This window comes from Vicia villosa, unplaced genomic scaffold (assembly GCF_029867415.1).
Source record: "Vicia villosa cultivar HV-30 ecotype Madison, WI unplaced genomic scaffold, Vvil1.0 ctg.000060F_1_1, whole genome shotgun sequence".
NCBI lineage: Eukaryota > Viridiplantae > Streptophyta > Magnoliopsida > Fabales > Fabaceae > Vicia > Vicia villosa.
In genome coordinates, this window is record NW_026704990.1 from 49,931 (window position 1) to 73,020 (window position 23,090).

Here is a 23,090-nt window from a genome sequence, read left to right on the forward strand (position 1 = left end):
TCTTTGTATTAAATAATGGGTTTAATGGATATGCACTGGCAGTGTAAAATAGTTTTACACTGTCATCCAATAAACAACCACCAATTTGCCATGTTATTAAACTTTTTCAAAAATAAAAGAGTGTTTTAATTGGATATATGGTTGTGATTGGTTGACAGTGTAAAACTATTTTACACTGTCAGTGCATCAACCCTTTTCTCTTAAATAATTACCTTTTTTGGACATTTGCAAGAGTAATTATTTTTCAACAAAAAAGTACAGTAATATGGAAAGTTTATATATGCATGTATGTAACACAGGTTAAATATACCATTGTTGTGTATTCATTTTGTATTATTTTTTGAAATAAAATTGCAACGGATACTCCGAAAGGGTTACTAATGGTCATCTAATCATTTCATACATCGCATTCACTCTCCCTCCATGGCTTCTCCTACCGAAGCCTCTCTTGTCTCCAAGCTGAAAACCTCCGATTCTATTGGTATTTACGCCCTAATCTCCGATTACCTCCGTCCTTTTTCTGATATTAAATCTTGTCAGAATGATCAAACCCTAATTCGAACATTAGCGAAACGTTTTGTACCATTCATCAACTGCTCTATATCGATTCTCCCCAAACGTATTTCAGAAGTTTTAAATTCCAACGAGTTATTAATCAGCGAGTTGTTCCAAGTTTATATTCTCTGTTTAGATTGTTTAGAAGCAGTGTGTTCTCAATTAGTTTCCAAGCCCTTAACTATCCATAACCTGAGGCTTCGATTGATACGTTGCTATGTGTCTTGTAATCGGTTCGACGAGGCTGAAGCCGAAGGGTTTAAGCTTTTGAAGAGCCTTCATGAAGTGAAAAGCAAGGGGGAGCAGGAGAAGATTCTTCCTGAGATTGACAAAGGTGGTGTAGTTGATAAAGAGTTATCCTCTTTGGTTGTTGATATTGTTGTGACTTTAGTGAAGTGTGCATCAATGGCTTCTTCAGTTAAAGATGACGGCTACTTCAGAAGGGTGCTTCATTTGATGGATGAAGTAAGGCTGTGGCTTCGGTAGGTCAATGTTTGCTTTCACTTCTTTTGTATGCTACGAGACTTATATTCAATGTGTGCTTATACAACTTATTACTGTTTTAGGGGATTGGATTCCAATTCATATGAGAAATTTCACAAGGCTTTAGCATATCACTTGGGTAATTGTGCTTTAAATTTCCTTGAAAAGATATCATTCTCTGATAAAAATTTGGTGATCACTTTGTGCCAAACGGCATTGATTGAGTTTGCAAAACCTTCACTTAAAGATCAATTGTTCAAGGTAAACTAATTATTTATTTTTAGCTATATTTTCAATCAACATTTCACTAACAATGCTGATGAAATTTTGAATGCAGATTGCCCACAAGATGTGCTCCATTCTCTTTACGCTGGATGAGAATAAATTGTTGTATATCATGGATATACTGGATTGTTTTGCTCGTGAAAACAAGGTAAGGATGTATGTGAAATTCTATGTCTAGAACTCACTAATTTTGGATCAAAATTTGCTAATCTAGTGATGCCGTTTGTTCTTAATTCCATTCAATTGAATGCCGTTAAATTCAAGTTGGTAAGAGCACCAGTACAAGTAATCCTGTAGAGCTACCTGACCTAGTTATTATGCCCTATGCAGCCTATCACCATTTAAGAATTACAAGTCTTACTTCAATGAATTACAAGCTGATTTTGTTCATTTGACATCTTTTTTTGTCCACGATCGCTTTTAGTTACTAATTTAGTTTGTTTTACATCTAAATAACACTGTTGGTATTTTCTTCTTGCGGTTCTTGATTTTTATATTAATCTATTATATTTATCCATTCAGGTTGAAGAGAGACACGACGGAGTCGAGTTTATTGAACTTGTATATTATTGTGTCATTAAATGCCAGAATGCAAATGCAAGTTTTTGTCATACGTTTGCAACATATTTGAACAAAACAGCAGAGCATTATAAACAGGTTTTTTTATTCAATGTTCCTTTTTTGTAGTTTTTATTTTGTTATGTATTCTGCTTTAATTGAAGTAATTTGGAACTTTGGCAGTTTATGAAACCCCTTAATTCAATACTGAGGCTTTATGCTGCTGGGTTGCTCCTTGTTAGCTGTAAGTTGAAGTCTGGAGTCGAAGGTCTTGTATTCTCTGGCACCACAAAATTTGAATGTTTCCTGGGAACTTTACTTGAAAATAAGAAAATACTACAGAGTTCACCTCCTTTGCACGGTTCCTTTCATATTTGCAGCAGAAGTAGTTGTATGCCAACTAGCGTTGAAGACCAACAGTTTGATGGCCCCACATGTACACAATCAGCTTCTGATTGCGAGGCAGTTATGACTTACCAATCATTTTATGTAGAGGCCTTGAACTTTCTATGCCTACCACTTGTTAAATCAGTAAATTCAGAAAGGAAACAACTACTTACTGAAAAGATTGATGCCTCTACTATGACTATGCTATCCACTGTTGAAGATGCATTTCATGCCCTTTGTCAATTTATTCTTTATAATCCACGGTATACTCTGTCAATATCCAAATTATTTTGATGAAGTAGAGTTTTTCATGATCAACTTATATGTCTTTCTATTTGATTCTTTGTCGGCTATTATGTTGATTTTATGGATGAAAATAGTTTTCCATTCCTCTTGTCATTTGTCTTATATTTGGATTTGCTCTCTTTTATATTATAATTTTCACCCGTCACATTAACTCTTGAGTAGTTTCTAAGAACATAGTTTTTTTCCTACTGTTTATTTATAAGATATCTCAACAAGTTTGAAAGATTATACCTTCTGTTAATTTCATCTTGTACTATTTGTGATGATAAATATCTAAGTTCCACTTTCTTGCTGCAGTTTTACCGTTGAAAAGGATGATGATGGATTTGCCGAAAAGAGTAAAACAATGCCCTGCTTTACTTTGGCAGTTTTCACTCTTTCCATCAGAACCAATCGTAAACTCCAGGTTCTCCTTAGTATAATGAAGTCTTGTTTACGTGTTACCCATCCAAGCTCCGACACGCCAATCAGAAGGCGTGTCCGTGCACCGGACACTGACACGCGTACGACACGTATCAGACACTTTTTGAAGTGTCTAACGGAAAAAAAATTAAAATGCAACGGACACGGATACAACACACTATTTCAAATAACGGACACATCAAATTCTCAAAATTTTAAAAAATACAAACGTTTTTTACCTTTTATATTTCATTTTCCCACTATAAAAACAACTCATATTCCTTATTTTTTCATCTTTTCAGTTTGTTTTCATCTTCTTTGTTTGATTTCATCTTTGCCGCATGCCGCTTCGCCGCATGTTGGTATTCCACCGTCGCCACCGCCCGTATTTCACTCTTTCTCTTTCGACACTCATTATTTTTCTTAATTAAAAGTACTCAATTTAAGTATTCTTTTGGTTGACTTAAAAATACATAAATTTTGATTCTCATTTTAAACTCTTCATAAATTGTGTTCATAACTACATTATTTTATTAATATATAAAAAATATATAGCCGTATCCGTGTCCTATATTTTTTACATTAGCGGTGTCGTTGTGTCCGTATCCGTGTCGTGTCCGTGTCCGGGCTTCATACTGTTACTTTTTTCTAATTTTCTACTGTAATATTTTTCCCACCAAAAATATCTTACTGAATTTCTTATATGTTTGCAGAAAGCTATTAAGTAGTGTTTTAAAAAAACTAATGTTCTTTGCCTCTATTTCAGGAAAGCACGCAATTGATTAAGCATGTCATCGCTAGCAAGTGGATTGATACAGAAGGGTTGAAATACATAATTAATTGTCTCTTTAATAGTGCTTTGTTTTTATACCAAAACAAGCAACCAGAAGAGGTATTTCATTCTGTTTTTTACTTGAAATCTTCGATGCAATGAAATATCTCGGGAAAACATTATTCACTGCTTTTTAAAATATTTCAACAAGCGTTTGAGCTCCCGGTAGGAGCCATTAGTCATCATTAAGAGAAACAAACTTGTCAAAAATGAAGTAGGTCGTGTAATATAAATAGAGCCATTACAACAAGTATCTTATTTGGTTTATTATTGTTAAGATATGTATTAGGTTTAAATTGTAGTGTGTTGAATTTAGGTATTAAGAATTTAGTATCTTTTGCTAAATTACTTTTGTTCTTGTATGATGTATTACTACAGGCTTCAAAGGTTCTAAACTTGTGCTGTAAAGTATCATGGCTCTGTATTAAATGTCACTGTGGTAATCTGTCAGAAGGTGCTTTGAAAGAGTTTGTAATGGATGCTTACACAAGAAGCGCATTGCTTTTAGATTTTCTTTATGAAACCAACAATCTTAAGATAAGGAAGAAATTGATCGAGACTCTTAAAAACTGGTCTAGTGTTAGCGATCTGTATGTGAAGATTCCAGCTCCTATACCTGTGGTGAAGAAGTGGGTGAAGGTAGCATTACAAAGCATTTAAATTTTGTTTTCAACAGTTACATTTTAAGTTTGCTTCTTCCTATTGATTATCATATCATATTATATGCATGTAGATAGAATGCAGACGTGACGAAGTTTATTCCCCTAGCTTATACAGTATATTGTCATCTTCTACAGAATTGTCAAAGCAGAACATTGGCACAATCTTAGAGCAGGTTCAGCCATATTGTAGACATTTCCTTTGAATAGAAATTTCATCACAATTATCCTGCTATGCATTTGATGTTTATTAGACCTCTTTTGTCTTTGTGTATCTTTTCCTCCTTGTCTGTTTAGGAACTCACTGCCTACGAGGAGATGAGTGATAAATACCCCGAGTTCTGTCAGAAAATGCAACTGAAAATCACAAACATCCTCCTTCAAAAAATATATATCACGCCAATTAGCTGTTTTCAAAAGGCACACACTCTAGTCAGAAAGGGAAAGGCATTAAGGTTTTGCGGCATAGATGGTCTCCGGGACTGCATTCATTGTTTGTCGGAAGCAATCATCATTATGGTAAGCTGTTTGGTTTTTCCCGTCCCTCTCAAATAGCTAACCACTATTTTCTGTTTAGCTCTTTATATTAGAGATGTGTAGACCATTAATAAGAAGTCCACTTCCGCAGAAGGAGATTCCTGGTGAGATGTGTTCCAAAGCAATTCCCATTTATCATCAATTGTGTGTGGCATATTGTCTACGAGCACTGTGTACCCAGGAAGCTGAACCTTGTTCAGAGGTACTAAACCATGCTGATATTTTCCACTTTGTCACTAAACTGTTTCTAATTTTTTTCGGGGGCAGTAAATTGTTACTGACGATGTCACAGTTGTCAGTTTTCTTGGTTTTCCTTGCAAGGATTTGACAACTATATTTGATATATTTTTTATCCTCATTTCTTTAAGTTTTCTTGCAATTTTGAAGTTTTTTTTATTTCAGATAACTCTCCGTAATCATTTTATTATTAATCAAACAAATCTATCTTTGATTATGCATTAAGCAGCAAATTTTTGAAGATGTTAAGGCTGCTTTGGATCTATGGTTGGACATTTCTTCTATGGATTGCTTTGAAGAGGGAGGATGTTCTGCATTGTCTGACAGTATAATGATTCTACTCTATAACATAATCGATTTATTACACTTGAAGGTTTGTTTCTCTTAAGTATTATTGGTTTATGTAGTTTTTGTATAAGATACATGGTGTGACAGTATTTTGGTTTCAACAACATCTCTTCAGGGTTTCATGGAACTTTTCAATGATGCATACCGGCTCTTGATCAGAATATTCAAATTGAAGAGTATCTCAACGGAGAAGTGGTTGACCTTATTGTGGGAAAGTAGGAGGTTTAGTCACGCTCTCTGCGTTTCGCCTGTGGATGAGGCATTCATCCTGAATTCATTGGATGAGTTTAGTGGTCTTTCAAATGTTAATTTTTGGATGCATAATCTTAAGGGAAACCAATCCTCATTAATAGGGTTTCAACAAAATTTCTCCTTTTTGCTTGCAAGCTCTCATAGGAGTTCTTGCGACCATGGTAGCTCTTTTCAAGTAGAAATCACAGTTGACGAAGTTCAGAAAGCTGCACTCAAACTGATTTCAAATGTATGGCCCTTCTTAGACATAATTTTTTTTTTTTTTTGGAATGGCAAATTGTTGGTATTTATATTTACACCTTTATTTTATTTAAGCTCATCACTCCATTCTCTGTTAATCTTCTCCTAGGAGCCTGCTCCAAGTCATTGCACTTTCCTTGCTGGATATCTTTATAGTGATTTGTGCCAGAGACTCGTTGCAAATGGGAAGTTAATAGAGGTAATTAGCAATGTTTTTTATTTTAGTCCAGGGCTCCTGGCAATACTGATCATCACCCCTTTAACTTTACCATTGCTATTTGAAACATGTCTCATATTTGTCATAAGTGCCGCTTTTCGTGGGAGAGATTGCAGTGCTGGTGATGGATTTTCAACTTCTATGTGTTTTTTCCTTTCTAGTAAGCCAAAACTGGGTTGGACTTTAATGTGTGATGACTTGTCAATGTTTTTTCTACCCTACCTAGTGATCTTCTGAGTTTAGTAAGTGAATATAATGAACACTTATCTAGGCACGATTTAATCTTAAATGAAAAAAAAGAATGTAAAAAACATAACAGATTTAGACTTGATTATTTATAATACCTTGTCCTTCTCCTTCATTAATTTTTCTTATTTAAACAGGCAGACCTAGATTTTTTTAGGTCAAAGCTTGAATTTGAATTTGTTGTCACTCCTATGTGATGGTTTTTCTACTTGAGCGATATTCTTAGTTGGGTAGGTAATAATGAATACTTATTTGGCTACAATTTAAGCTTAGATGAAAATAGGAATGTAAAAGCATTAATGGATTTAGAGTTGATTATTTATAATACTATTGGAAAATATTTTATTTCCCCATTTTATTATTTCCATTTATTTTATTTTTATTTCCCTTTATTCTCCATTAAATTTTTTCTTATGTAATTTATGGTGTTCCTACTATATAAATCAACCTGAGGCTGAGGAATAAAACACAACAGCATTTTACCATTCTCTTTAATATGGTATCCAGAGCACTAAGTTAGGGTTACTCTAAAGCTTTTCATAACTAGTGAAAATTTCTGTCCAACCTGTTTTTTTACCCGACCCGCTTCACAAACTCGTTTAGGCTCCTATGACAAATCACAACTAACAGGTGGCCTGGCCTTCTACAGCACATGACTACACTAGATCCAACCAAGGCGAACAACCACCACCAGAGTAGAGCGGCGGCCGCGGAAATAGCGGCGACCGCGATAATGGCGACGACCGCGAAGTTGGCATAGTAGAGGAATCGTTGGTGGTCACAAATAATGGAGGTAATGGTGACAACAATAGAAACAAAAACAACAATGTTTATGGTGACAATTATTCCAATATAGGCGGCAATGAACAAGAGGGTTCCTCATACTCCCTCAAGGTCAATATTCCTAAGATGAATGGAAATAACTATAATGAATGAGTCCATTCGCTTGGTATTGGATAGCAAAGGGAAGCTTGGTTTTTTAACAGGAGCAGTAGCTGAACCGGCACGAGTAGACCCTTTTTACAAACAATGGAAATCTGAAAACTTCTTGATTATTGCGTGGTTGGTAAGCTCTATGGAAACTGAAGTAGGTAAACCTTACATGTTTTTGTCTTCTGCAAAGGATGTATGAGAAGCTGTTATGAAAACATACTTTGATATTCAAAACTCCTCACAAATTTTTGGTTTAAAATCAAAGTTTTGGCATGCGAAACAAGGTGACAGGGGTGTAACTGCTTATTACAATGAGTTGTTGGTGGCAAGAGTTGAATCTCTGTTACGATGACAATTGGAGGTGTACAGAAGATAGTGTTCTGTTTCTCAAGAGGCAAGAAAATGATCGTGTCTTCATGTTTCTCGTCGGACTCAATAAAGACCTTGATGAAGTAAGAGGTAGAGTTTTAGGAAAAACACCATTGCCAACTCTTTGAAACTTTTGGAGAAATAAGAAGGGAGGAGGCACGATACGATATTATGATGGGCAAGACACCAAGAATCTATGAATTTGAAGGCTTAACTTTGGCCACTAGGAACCTTGACATGGGGAAAAGGTTAGACAAAGTTCCTTGGTGTGATCACTGCAAATGCGAATGGCATACATGCGAAACTTGTTGGAAGCTCAAAGACAAACCTCCTAACTGGAAGAAAGGTGTTCGTGCATTTCAGGCTAGTAATTCTGATCAAGGGCAGCAAGTTTCTTCGTCTCAACTTCCACTCACTACGGAACAACTATACAAACTGTACAAACTCCTCGAGTCTCCAACTCCTTCTTGCTCTATAGCAACAAAAGGTAATTCAGAATTTCTTAGTGTCAGTCCCATTCATACTTGGATAGTAGATTCAGGTATCTCTGATCACATGACAAGTAAATCTACTTTGTTCTCTTCATATAGTCCATGTGCAGGTAATCAAAAAATAAAAATTGCAGATGACTCTTTTTCGGTCATTGCATGTAAAGGGTCAGTTGTGTTGTCTCCATTATTAACTCTTAAAAATGTCCTTCATGTTTCAAATTTATCATGTAATTTAATGTCTATCAGTAAATTATCCCAAGATATAAATTGTCAAACTAATTTTTTCTGATCTCACATGTCTTTCAAGATTTGAACTCGGGGAAGATGATTGGTAGTGCTAAGGAGAGTGAAGGACTCTACTACCTTGACATTGGATCTGCATCACAACTACCTTAAAAAACAATAAGTTCTTGCCGAGTCTTTTTTTTTTTGTCTTGAATAATAAAGATGACAACATTATGGTTTGGCATTTAAGATTAGGTCATCCTAGTTTTCGTTACTTAAAACACTTGTTTCCTAAGTTATTTCATAATAAGAACTTTTCTTCGTTTAAATGTGAAGCATGTGAGTTTGCAAAACATCATCGTTTCCAATTTTCAATACAGCCTTATAAACCATCAAAACCTTTTTCTATTATTCACAGTGATGTTTGGGGCCCTAACCGTACATGTAAGCTCTCTCTCAAAAAATGGTTTATCACATTTATAGCTGACCATACAAGAGTATGTTATTGTTAGGTATACTTGTTAAAGGAGAAATCAGATGTTTGTTAGGCCGTACATGTACGCTCTCTCTCAAAAAATGGTTTATCACATTTATAGCTGACCATACAAGAGTATGTTAGGTATACTTGTTAAAGGAGAAATCAGATGTTTGTTAGGCCGTAAATTATTTTTTTACAATGGTGCAGAACCAATTTCAAACAAATATCCAAGTCTTTAGAAGTGATAATGACAAAAAAAATTTAAAGGTCATACTATAATTAGAACAAAGTAAGTGTAATAAAGTCATATTTGAATTTTCAAGAAATTGAATGCACGCATTACAAGAAATTATTTCTACTAATAGTTTATTAACTGGTGTCTTTGGGGTACAATGTACGTGATTTCAAGTCAACAAGCTGCGGATATCTTGACCAAAAGTTTGGCAAGATCTATCTTTGAGCATTTGTTAGACAAGTTGGGCATGATAGATATTTATGCACCAACTTGAGGGGGGTGTCGGAAAATATTTTATTTTCCTATTTTATTATTTTTCGTTTATTTTCTTTTTTTTTTCCTTTATTCTCCATTAAGAAAAGAATTAATGTAATTTATAGTATTCCCAATATATAAACCAGTCTGGGACTTACGAATAAAACACAACAGCATTCTACCATTCTCTTTAATAAATACCTTATCATTTTTTACTTCAATTTTTTCCCTACGACAACAAGCAGACCTTGATTTTTAAAAGGCAAAAGATGAAGGTTTTTAAACTTCAAAGCAGTATTTGTTTTTTTATGCGCATTTACAGATGACGTATAAATGAATGTCATAATTTTTGTTTTGTTTTACATTTCTTTGCCCCTTGCCTTGTTTTCTGACTTATAGTATTTCTTGTCTTTTTTACTTATTAATTATTAGGCTCTTTCATTCGCAAAAGAAGCCCATAGATTACATGCCAAACTCTTCAAAGTGAAATTTAGGCGCAATTTTCAGAAGAATAATGAAGAGAATATTGTAGAAGTTGATTTTTTGAAGAATCTTATGGATGGTGTTGATAAAATTCAAGTGGGCAAGTCAGTTGTCAGAGAGGTTTTTCTATTTGATTATATATCATGGGACTCAAAAGACAATTATCTGAGTCCTTGGAAAATTATGCAGTGTTACCTTGAGAGCACTTTTCAGGTTTGGCTTATTTCTTGTCATCCTGTCATATATGGACTTATAATATTTGTAGAGGAGCTTTTTATGGACTGCATTTCAATGCCATATATACATGCAGATAGGAGTCATCTATGAAATTATCGGAGATGCGATTGAGGCTGAAACCTATATTCAATGGGGGAAAGCAATATCTTGTTCGCTTCAGTTGCCATTGTTTATAGTTGCTTTCTCTTCCCTCTTAGGTGTGTAAGTTATTTGTAGCCTTATCCGCCCATTGCATTGATTGGTATTGTTCTCTATTTTTAGTGTAAAATTAAATTTCCATGTTTTGCTTTGAATTACTAGGAAAACTATACCTTAGGAAAAGACTTTGGGATTTGGCAGAAAAGGAACTTCAATGCGCCCAGCAGATTTTGAATGATAACAGCATGCCATTTTGTTGCTCAAAGTGTAAATTAATACTTGAAGTTACTCTTCACGGGTATCTTGGAGATTTGTGTCAAAGTAAATTTAACGCTTGTGAAGAGGGTGTTTCTGAAGAGACTGCAAAAAATTGGTACACATCAGCTCTGAATAAATTAACTCTTTCTGATTGGAAAAACCCTCTGAGTTGTCCTGAAGACAATGGTTATGCAACAGCAACGGATGCAAAGTGTGCTGCTGGAAAGACTTGTACTTGCTCTATAATGAATGAAGCGGGTGAAGATGTAACGAAATCTACTGAAGTAGGGCCAGTAATCATGATTGAACGCAAACAAAGTAGAAGGTCTAAAAATTCTGCCAAGGTTATATTAAAGGAACCAACCATAGTAGTTGAGAATAAACCAAGGTTAACTCGTTCCAGATATCGATCTATACAAAACCAACATGCGAACATTTCTAGGAAGTTAGAAGTCAATGAAAATGAGGAAGGTAACCAAACTACTGATCAGTTTGACATGATTAGTCGGAGAGAGTCAATTTCAAAGGAGATAGGTTGCAGCATTTCTTCAAGGTGTGCAATATCATGCATTTTATCTAAAATAAAGTGTTGGAACTACCTTCCATCTGAAGTTGTGAAATCTGGTTTGTTGAATGATTTTATTATTCTCAAATGGGAGTTTGTTCGGAGGAAACTTTCAATGAAGCTTCTCACTCGAGTAGGTATGTATACCGTTTCACATTTTGTCTTGTGTACATGCTTGATTGTTCTGTTGTTATTTGCACCTAGTGAATAGAGTGGTAACATAAATTCACAATTTTCGAGCATTAGCTGTAACTTCACCAGATTAAGCGTTTGTTCAATAACTAGCTTGCCACTAAATAGCTTGACTCAAAGTTTTCCCTTATGGAATAAATTTTTTCCTTTTCTTTTTCTAATGTGAATGTTCATCAGCAGTGTCGTGTTATGCATATCCTGGTCAAATCGAGGAAGCACAGAAAATTCTTCTAAAAAGCATGTCGCTTCTGTTTGTCAGAAACCCATTCTGCCACAGGTTTTCATCAATTCCTCTTGATTCTTTTCTCCAATTGGTTGCTAAGGAGATACCAGGAGATGTATTCGCTATTGAGCGCGCAGAGATAGTTTATAGCATATGTTGGTATTCTTTGAAATTCTATCATTCCAAGTTTACAAGGTATATTGGCATCCAAAATATTCCGACAGTGGCTGGCTGCCATTTCAGCAATAATATATGAATGGTTACAAACTTGCAATGTATAACTATACTTTTGACATGCTTTGAGATAATGTGTTTTTCATCGAGATAATGTGTTTGCTTTACTAATAGTGTCATCTAAGTTGTAATAGATAAAAGTTGACAGTTTTCAACAGACAATTATCCAATTATATTCTGCTAAATAAAAGCACTCGAAAATTGTTGCGAAAATATTGATTTCCGAATCCAAATTTTTTCCTGCTTTTCTAAATCCCTTATGTTCTTGTGGAAATCTTGTATTGCTTTCCTGTATTCTTACAATAGTTTCTCTCCTTATGAGTTATATTTATAAAATTGGTTATATTTGTTGCTTTGAGAACATAAAATTTGATAACTAACTTTTTTAAACGGGACATTTTGGTTTTTCCTTACAGGAACATTTTTTGTAATCTATCTAACATCAAGTTTGAAGACATCGTTTCTTGGCTGATGGTTGCTTTTGTACTCTCTCGTGAGGTTCCCATAGTTTTTCAAAAGGTTGTATTCTCTATCTTCATATTATTATTTTGTGACAATTTTCACGTAATTGGTCTAATTTTTTAACTGGCTATAATCTTAGTAATTATGAACACCTCCGACATTGTTACCTGTCTTGACAACTTTTAAAACTAAATAAAATAAAACTAAATCTGAAGAATGTAACTCACAAGGCTCAAATATATATCCTCTTCATTGTTTATAATTGAAAGTTAAGTAAGTTTCTGATATAGGTACCCACAATGGTGGTAAGTAAAAAGTATCCACTTTACAGAATTCAAAGAGATTCAAAAGTTTAAAACTTAGAAATTTGATATATAACAGGTTGTGGGAAGTACAAACCCACATTGTGTTGCTCAACATTCCTTTTTTATGGTGTGCAAATCCATGTTGTGTTACTTAATAATCCTGGCCCTTAGCTTTTTAATCTCTTCCTTGGTTTTAATATTATTTTATCACTTGAGCTCTTTCACAGTTTATGATCTTAGTTTTGGTAATAATACTGCAACAGGTGTCTAAATTACTTGCTATGATGTACACGGTTTCTTCCGTGAGTGAACAATTTTCAATCCCATCTTATAGCAAAGTTTTCGATGAAAATTATTGGTCTTCATACTTCCACCAGGCTTCAATTGGAACTCATCTTACTTTCCAGTTTCTTTCACATTTGACTGGGCGATGTAAGGTACAGTCTCTTGTTGATGTTGGGACAAATCTTAATGTTTATCAATATTGTGTCAAGTGTACAAATGCGAACTTGCTTTATATGGACTATGCTGTACCTAACATGCCTGATTAATGGGCCGAATACAATGATTAACATGATTTCAAAGTATCTGTCTATTTAAACCACTCTCTCAAACACATAATCACTTTTGTGAACATCTCAATTCTATGCTCTAGTAAATTTCTTTTGCCCATATAAGGCCTTCCTCAATGTACTCACTTTGTTTGTTCCACCCGTGAGACCAAATCTTAGAGGAATATGCATATACATCCTCTCCTCTAAGTCTCCATGCAAAAGAAATATTTTGGCATCAAACATGTTTAGTTTCCACCTAAAGTGTGCCACAAGAGATAGTAAAATATGAACAATATTCATCTTTGCCACTAGAGCAAATGTCTCCTCATAATCAATGACACTTGAGGAGAGACTCTAATATTATCTTAGAACTGTGGTTGAGCCTAACACAACATTACAAAACCGACTTGTAAGGTGTCACCTGTCTTATAAAATTCGAGCTATATATTGTCTGATGTAACACTCTTAACATTAATAATAAGATAATGATGTATAAGGAAAAAGGATGCGCCTTAAGGCCTAAGGGGTAACACAAGTTGAAGAACACAATACAAGTAGTTGTGTTGTAAAAAAACATTTATTTCATTGTTGCTTGTTAATTAATGGAAAATATTAGGGCTGTGTGGGGTAGGACTGTAGGAGGCTCATTGGTTTTGCTAGTTCTCTCTCCATGTTGATGAGGTTTGGCCAAATTCATAGGGTATCAATATGGCTATTTTCGACTTTTGGATGGTGGTATCCATATAACAAGTATTTGACCTGCTCTTCAAAATGTGGTTGGGCCTAACTCAATCCTACAAAACCGGCTGGTAAGGTGTGGATTGCCCCCACTTGTTCGATGTAGGACTCTTAACACACCCCTTCACGCCCAGGACTAAACAACTGGAGTGTGGAAATAAATAGTGGGTGGCCCGATAGTGGAAACTTAATAGTAGGTGGCCCACCGGATCTTAAACGAGGCTCTGATAGTGGAAACTTAATAGTAGGTGACCCACCGGATCTTAAACGAGGCTCTGATACCATCTTAAGAAAATATGGTTGGGCCTAACTCAACCCTACAAAATCGACTTATAAGGTGAGGATTACCCCCACTTGTCTGATGGTGGGACTCTTAACAAATAACAAATATAAAAGCACTTTAAAAACCAAACATGTAACTCATATTTTACGTTGTCTTGTCCTTTATTTTTTAACAAATCAAATGTATCCTTGATGAAATAAGGCTTTCATAGAACATTATGGCGTAATTTGATCCATGTAACCCGATCCCACTTAATAGGATACAGTTTGGTTGTTGTTGTTGTAAATGTATCTTTGAATTTCTTACTTTTTTTTCAATGTTGTATGTTGCATTTATGATGAACTTCCTCCGTCCAACACAATTGTGACTCATTTGTAAAATAAAAACTGTCCCTTTCAATTTTCAATACAATATTTTTTTTCTTCTAATTGTACCCTTTAATTTATACTTCTTACATCACTCTCAATTCATCATCTTCCATTTTGTATTTATGCTAAGAGTGAATACATTAATATATCATAAGAGTATTTTAGTAAAAACATCTCTCTTTTATTTATACATTTATCTTTGTTTGCGTGAGTTAGTCAACTGAGTCAATTATTTTGGGACAGAGAGAGTATATGACAAGCACGGCACATTAAATTAATCAGTTTCAATTTCAGGGTCCATATGTTACTGGATCTTCTTTCATCAATGAAGTCACATTTGACTCTCTCAGGTAACAATTGTTCTTATTGCATATAATAAGGCAATGAATCAATTCAAACACAATCTGAAGCAATACTCTGTTGTATGTGTTTCTCTGTGTTGCAGGGTTGCTCCTGATTCCACTGTAGATCTTGCAGAATCCGTGAAGAAGTTTTTTGCCGGTCTTCCACTCACAACGATCATTGGTATAAGTTTGCTAGAACCTGAATATACTTGTTTACTTCAGGAGTTGTTGCCTCATCCTCGATGTGTTAAAGCGTGGATGTTGGTTTCACGACTGAATTTTAAAACTGAACCTGTTGTGATGTTATTGCCTCTGGATTCTGTTTTACAAGGTATATATCCACTCTTGGTACATAGTTCATATGATATTAAATCATATACGTATAAACTTCATGAAGTTTGACAAGGTAACTTGTAATTGCTTGCCACCTTTGTCAGATGAGGGTGATGTGCGAACTGGTTCAGATGTTTTTCAAATCTTTCAGAATCCTAGTAAAGTATGGCATTGTCCTTGGGGTTTTACAATGGTTGATGATATTGCACCAGCCTTCAAAACCATTTTGAAAGAGAATTACTTGCAAACAGTGGCTCGTTTTGAAAATACAATGGAGAATAGGATATCATGGTGGAAGCAAAGAACGAACCTTGATCATTGTCTTGATAAATTTCTGAGGTACACTACTTCTGTACGATTTCATCAATTTCTAAATTTTGATTTGAGAATGTATTGCATATTTTGTATCCTTTCGCTGTAGTTGAACAACTATCGACTCTATACATTCATTATTAGCAAACTTAAAATTTAAAACAATAGCATGCACGATGACATCATTAACAACATTGAATTAGTTTTAACCTTCAAGAAACTAATTGTTATTCTGTCAACAAAAAATAGAAACTAATTGTTATCTCTCCTTTTGCAATTGTCATATCTTACCAGGAACCTTGAAGATTTGTGGTTTGGTTCATGGAATTGCTTGCTTCTTGGTGAATGGTTAAACAACAAAAAATTTGACTTGGTGCTTAAAAATCTTGTGAATGATCTAAGATCTAAGTGCAAATTGAATGTAAATGAGGGTATTCTTAAAATTGTTCTTGGAGGCTCCAAATATATTAGCGAAGGAAAGACATTGATTTCACAGCTATGCTCAAAGAAAGACTGCTACATTGCTAAAGGAGGCTATTGTGCTGGACCAATGGGTGGGATTTTTTTAAATTCAGCCAACAAATTAGTTTCATCAGAGATTGCTTTTGAACTATTAAATGAAGCCTTAAATGTGCTGGAAGTGGATGACTTTGTGAATAGAGAGCCTGTAATTCTTGTGTTGGATTCTGAGGTGCAGGTAAATCATTTGTTTTTAACTTGCTTATTGTGTTGTCTTAAAATAATTTGAAGCATTAAATTCTACTTTTGAAATGATTAGGAATACATCATTTAGTGGCACGGTAGAGTAGAATGCTTATACTTTTTAATATTTATTTCATCCTTCTATGTTGGAATGAGCATTAGCTTTTGTTTATTTCATATTTCAATAATCAATATACATATGCCCTATAATTGATATTCAAAATAGTAGTATTTTTAATATATATATAATCAGATTGTATTTGTACATATATTTTTTTTTAACTGGTGGCCTTGTGTGCTCTTAATCAATTAATACGGACTTCAATGACCAAACTCTATTGCTGCAACAGATGCTCCCTTGGGAAAATTTTCCCATACTAAGGAACCAGGAAATTTACCGCATGCCTTCGGTTAGTAGCATCTCTGCAGTGCTTGATAATGGCAACAACCACAAGGAACAAGTGGGAAGGAATTTGATGCCCTTTCCTAATATAGACCCTCTAGATGCTTTTTATTTAATAAATCCAGATGGTGATCTCGTGGGCACTCAGTTAGAATTTGAGAATTATTTTAGAGATCAAAACCTTGAGGTAATAATACATTTCTTTCAATTGATAAGAGTAACTAAGTAGAATATTTATGTCTATTTGTATTCCTGTCGGTTGTTTTATCTACTAGTCCAATTAATATTTACGTCTTTTCTTATCACGTTACTTTATAGGGAAAGGCGGGTTCTAAGCCTACCGTCGAAGAATTGACTTATGCATTGGAGAACCATGATCTCTTTATATATTTCGGGCATGGAAGCGGTAAAGCTTAAGAAAACATCTAAAATAGTACCTAATGCATATATATTATATTATCATTCCATCTGATTGAATTGTATCTGTCTTCACAGGAGAACAATACCTTCCAAGTCATAAGATTCAGAAACTCCCACAGTGCGGTGCTACACTTCTGATGGGGTGCTGCAGTGGCTCCCTGACTTCACATGGTAGCTATGCACCGCAAGGTGTTGCCCTGTCATATCTACTTGCTGGTTCTCCATCCATTGTTGCCAATCTATGGGAAGTAACAGAAAGTGATATACACCGGTTTGGCAAAGCTATGTTTAATGCCTGGTTGAAAGAACGACCAAAAGTTGCAACGCAATGTTTGCAGTGCAACTTAGAATTAGAAGAATTTGAGGCCATTAATTTGAAGGGCGGTAAGGGTAGAGCAAAGAAAAAAGTTCCAAAGAAGAAATCAAGAGAGTTGTTTGAGAGTGAATCACCTAAGAACAAGTGTAGCCACAGACCCAAAATTGGAGCTTTCATGGGCCAGGCGCGTAATGTTTGCAAGCTTCCCTTCTTAATAGGGGCATCTCCTATATGCTATGGTGTTCCTACTGGAATTTGGAAGAAAAAAGATATTTAGCCTTATCAACCCAACAAGAGGTAACCTCTACCACTATTAGTGTTGAATTATATTAAAGAGGTTAATCTACTATCTATCCCACTTGACCATCTCAACTTTTGCTAAATACGAACCCTACAATACGAACTTCGGAACATGAGTTCAATTTATTTATTCTTGAACCCTGAGGAATGGGGCATACAAACCTTGATTGCTAATTGAGCCTTGCATTGGCCTCCCATTATTTGGTTAAAAGACATTTTTGTAAATGCGTAACTGTAACTTTTCTTGTTTGAAACCCATAATCTAGTTCCACCTTGGGATAAGGGTGGCAAAATGGGCCAGGGGCCGCCGGGCCGCCCGCGCACCCGCCAAAAATGGCGGGTTGAATTCGGATTTTAGGCTCGCCGTTCGCCAAAGACTTGCCAAAACTCGCCGCCCGCCATACCTGTCCCGTCAAAGTTCGCCGCTCGCCAAAGTTTGCTTCCCCTCCAAAACTCACTCTTTTTTTAGTTAATTATAGTAATTGCAATTCTTGATGGTTTATTTTATACATTTATTTATAAATATATGTAATATTTTTTGAGTAAATTTGTTAAAAAATTACTTTTATAAAAAATTGTTTTAAAAAAAGTGAAAAGTTTAATTAAAAGGTAAAAATAACTATTAATCTATTAAAAAAATATAAATAAAAATAGGCGGGTAAGCCCCAGCCCGCCAATCCGCCATCTTGACGGGGCGGGTAGGACTTTTATGCTCATTTTACTTGGCGGGCATGCCTGCCCCGCTCGTTTTTTGGCGGCCATAACTTATTTTTTTTGTCTGAATTTATCGTTTGCGAAGACCTCGTTGACTTACTAGTCTACCTTAAAAGTCTATTTCATTTGAACATTTGTAAATGAGTAATTCAACTAATGTTAAATAGGTTAATAAATTAAAAGGTCAATGAGACAAAATGTTTGTTTTATTGACTCATTCGAGTTTATCTATTAGTATAAATTTTGTGATACAATTTGTATGTGATAACTTTTGAAAATAATTTATAACAACAATTTATGATGTTCACAAGGATTTTTTTCACTTATTTTCATAAGTTTTTTTGAGAGGATTAAATTTAGGGTTAAGTATGTTTTTGATCTCTATAAATATCTCAAACTTCATTTTTAGTCCCTATTAAAAAAACATATTTTAAGTCCTTATAAAATTTTTATGCATGCATTTTTAATCCTTGTTATTTTTTAAAATTTTAAAAACGGTTTAATTATCCTTAAAGTTTTAATTTTCTGATTTTTTTTTTTCATATTATAGAATTTTTTAAAATGAGAATAATTAAATATGAATTTTTCAAATTTCAAAAGATAATGATCATTCAAAAATAATTAAAGTAATGCAATTCTTGACTTAGAAATCAAATTTTGAGTTTTTTTTTGTGGAATTTTTTATAACGTTTTAAACATTTTTGTAAAATAATTATTCAAAAATACATATCAGTTTGACATTAAGGATTAAAACTGCGTGCATAATTTTGTGGGGACCAAAATATGTCATTTTTTTTAAATAAGTACCAAAAACATACTAAACCTTTAAATTTAGTTATGTTTTCTGTTTAAATAGTTATTCGGAAATGTATATCTGAACGCACAAAATACTGTTTTCTGTTTAAACTAAGTTCGGAAATGTATCTTCAAATTTATCTAAAGGTAAATTCGTAGAAACATCTTCGAAGTCATCTTTCTTCCTAAGTAAATCAGACATCCACTGCATTTTTTAAGAAATAGTTTGAAGATGTATATGCGAAGTAGATGTGATACATCTCCGAAGTCTTGTTTGGTTGTTTCATTTGCAGAGACAAACTAGATTGTACTTTTTTCAATCTAGCATAATTTTAAATTGATTAAATTGGCGTTATTTATTTCAAAATTAATAAAAAAGGTTAAATATACAAAAGTACCTTGTAATATTAGCGATATTTGGTTTAAGCCCTTGTAATTTTTTTTTTAATTTAAAAACCACCTTTGTAATTTTCATATTTTGTTGGATATAGCTGAATTTTATTTTATTTTATATTTAATTTATAAGAGTCACGTGGAATTTATTTAATTTTTTATTTTTTATATTTTTAATTTTTTTATTAATTTTTTATATATTTACTTTTTTTTTTATGTTTTCTTAAATTTGTTTTATTAATAATTTTTTGAAATTATATAAATATTACATTTGAGTCTAAACCCATTTACATTTCAATAACCGTCCCCTTAATCTAATATTATTTTTAACTAGCGGGATACCCGTGCGTTCGCACGGGTACTGGTGTGGTATGCTCATTTATTTTAGATTATTTATTTTGTATAAAAAATTATATGAAAAAAGAAAGATTGATACACGTACTTGTTCCCAAAATATAATAAAAATAAAATGAAATATTTTTAAAACATTATTTTTGATTTAAAATTATTGTCAAAAATATTTAAACCAATAATAAAGTTGTTTTATTACTATTTAATATTAGACGTACACCCGTGCGATGCACTGATAAATTTTATAAATTATAATTTTATCTGGTAATTTAAAATATATTATTATAAATATTTGAGATTAAAATATTAATTGTGAATTTACAATATTAAAAAAATAAAATATGTAGAAAAAGAATTTCAAACCCTTCTAATAGAGTCGAATATGAAATATATAATAAAAAAAATTAATATTTTATATGTTAGGTATCTATTATTTTTATATGTAATAACAAATATATAAATTAAATTTGTAGAATTTATATAAGCTGCCATCATTTTGCATATAAATTATTTTTATTTAAAAAATAGAAGAATTTAATAGATATAAAAATATATTAAAAAAATTAAGAATAACAATAATCAAACTGAAGTTCAAACATAATGTGAAACCAAACAAAATTATCCATCTTACGATTTCTAAATGTCACGAGGACTACGTACGCATCAGAAAATAAACCAAACAAAAAATAACCAGAGGCTGATTATGCTTTTTTATAGGAAGCCAAATGTGAAAAACTAATAAAAGGGTTTTTCCTTCCTTTTGAAATTCCTGAAAGGTTCAAAGAAAAAAAAACCAAAAAGGATGATAAATAAACAAAAAAATATACTAACCATATGCAAATTATCCCTCATTATAAAATGGGTTGATGACTACATGGAGACCTAAAATAGTACTTCTAAAATTAATTGGTGTTGAGTTCACCTCTTCAGTGTAAGGATAACAACTTTCAAACTATTCAAGGACTGATCAATTTCTAAGACTACTGTAAGTTGTCTACTCTGATTTTTGCTTTGACCTTCTTGCAGACCCGCTTGTACATCTCCCAACGAATTTCAGAACCGCGTCAATTAGAATAACCGGCAACGCAACCGCCAAAACCAAAAGCCACTCATTGAAGCTCAGGGGCACAATGCTAAATACTTGAGCTAATAATGACACATACAAGATCAAAAAATGCAGCCCAAATGAAATAGACATTGCCAAAAGAAGCCAAAGATTCACCCACGGGGCATTGTCAAAAGGCTTCCATCTTTAGACAGATCATTGAGAGAATTAAACATTTCACTGGCTACCAACACGGAGAGGGATAATGTCATAGCTTTGACTTTACCGATATGGAAGTAGTCACATGGGTTGTCGTCAAAAGAGATGACTCTAGAACCAACGGTTAAGGGAGCTGCACTGAAGTTATTCCAAGAGGAGCATTGACTCCAGTTGGCCAGCTGAGAGTAAGTCACAAGAGTATGTCCATCCCCACCGAGGTCAATTCCCAACAGGGAACCATGTGTATACCATATAGTGAAGACGCCAACAGTAGCTAATCCCAACATAAATTCCAATAACTTGTGAAGTATAACAAAATGAGTTCCCAACATGTTCCTTAAATCAATTGCTAATCATTTACTCTGTAAGCTAATACTTATTTGAGAAATGAAAACCATAACCTTTGGCGGTGGATCCCATTTGTAGTGTTTAGAAGGTTAATAGTCAATTGATAGTATCAGATTCATAGAACTTATTCAATCAGAAACATCACTAAATTAGTTTTGGCTTGCATAAAGAAACATCTAGAATTCTATAATCAAGATTGCAATTATTCACTATTTATATTCTTTATTCCTAAGAGTTCCACATTGGATATTAATATGGCCTAAATAATGGTTATCAGTGGTGGGCATCCCTTAACTTAACCCAAATTCTAGGAGTTTTTTTATGATTCTTCTCCAAGGCCTTCAAGCTCACAGAATCTGATTGCAAATATTATAACACAAGCTTTATATCCAAGTAATAAACGATAATGTGTTCTGGTCATTAAAAGGAATTAAATTTAACTGATCTGACATTAGATATAATTTTCTAAGTAACATAGTAGATATCATTATGTAGTCATTTGAATCATCAGGCCAAAACCATCCAGTAGTAAGAAAAGGCATTGATTGTTCATGACCTAAGCATGCCTTAGGATTTAAACACCACATTACCAACAATCACACTTCTGCATGAGAAAACAAACACCTTGCTGCACCAAACTGAAGGCTCCCTGCTGCACCTGACTAAAACTACAAACAGCAGCGCTGTCGCTATGACAAGACTAAGACAACCTCCCCTCAACAAAATCAGCAGATCAATCCTCAGTGAAACCCAAACATGCTCTAGGATGCGAGAACCATTGCGTAATATTATTTGCTATCGATCCACATTTGATATGTAACCATTTCCAAGATAAAATCTTCACCTCTTCCACCATTTTTCCAAGATTTATATCCTTACTTTGAAAACCAAATAACTGTCAACTTCGACGATGTTGTTCTGTCTCGACAAAACAATCCTTTGAATAGAACCAAATGATACCACCTGTCGGATTACAATGCTGACTTTACTCCTAGCCACCTAATGTGTGGTGTTGTAAGATTTTTATTTTCTAATCACAGGGCTAGAAAAATAGGATTTACCCTCTGTAGAGGTCCAAAGCAAGTTGAACCATAATCTTATACGCAAGTTTCTTTTGCCTATTTTTTGATCAAGTATAGTTTCAGCGTTCCACCGGTAAGAAACTCGACGATAACACAACATGCCCCGGAAGGAAGGGTTTCCTGATTGTCGGTAGAGTTTTTTTGAAGGAATCTTAAGATTCGAAGTTTCCATTGAAGCTCCGACAAACTGTTGCATAAATAATTACAAAACAATCACTAATCCGAAAAGTTATTCATGATTTATCGATGCGAAATATTGTATGATGTAGCAGACATTAATTTCAATAAATGAGATTCAAAAGACGAAGTCATTACCTACCTTTGTGACCTTTGGTTGGTCAAGTTTGTGCCAGATGACAACTTACTGCCTAAAAGATGTGCGTAAAATAGAAGTTTCAGCAGCAGCGGCGACACCATCATCACCCCAATCCAACACTTTCACT

General features: G+C 33.9%; 1 protein-coding gene across 3 annotated transcripts; it reads left to right on the forward strand.

The window, feature by feature from the left end:
- Positions 1 to 323: 323 nt before the first annotated feature.
- On the forward strand, positions 324 to 18,247 carry LOC131623306 (separase-like). 3 transcript variants are annotated; one of them, XM_058894305.1, is made up of 27 exons: positions 324 to 1,037; positions 1,122 to 1,299; positions 1,376 to 1,471; positions 1,846 to 1,980; positions 2,065 to 2,531; positions 2,872 to 2,980; positions 3,743 to 3,868; positions 4,187 to 4,447; positions 4,542 to 4,643; positions 4,765 to 4,986; positions 5,096 to 5,206; positions 5,468 to 5,614; positions 5,705 to 6,070; positions 6,191 to 6,280; positions 9,963 to 10,226; positions 10,324 to 10,447; positions 10,551 to 11,348; positions 11,584 to 11,821; positions 12,277 to 12,379; positions 12,891 to 13,064; positions 14,865 to 14,920; positions 15,016 to 15,245; positions 15,352 to 15,586; positions 15,854 to 16,256; positions 16,612 to 16,851; positions 16,983 to 17,070; positions 17,160 to 18,247. In XM_058894305.1, the coding sequence occupies exons 1-27, from the start codon at positions 424 to 426 to the stop codon at positions 17,675 to 17,677; spliced, it is 6,495 nt and encodes a 2,164-aa protein (XP_058750288.1). In that variant the 5' UTR covers positions 324 to 423; the 3' UTR covers positions 17,678 to 18,247. The 3 variants fall into 3 exon arrangements, with proteins under 3 accessions (XP_058750288.1, XP_058750290.1, XP_058750289.1); XM_058894307.1 differs by having other exon boundaries at positions 11,584 to 11,680; XM_058894306.1 differs by having other exon boundaries at positions 5,471 to 5,614.
- The last annotated feature ends 4,843 nt before the right edge of the window (positions 18,248 to 23,090 follow it).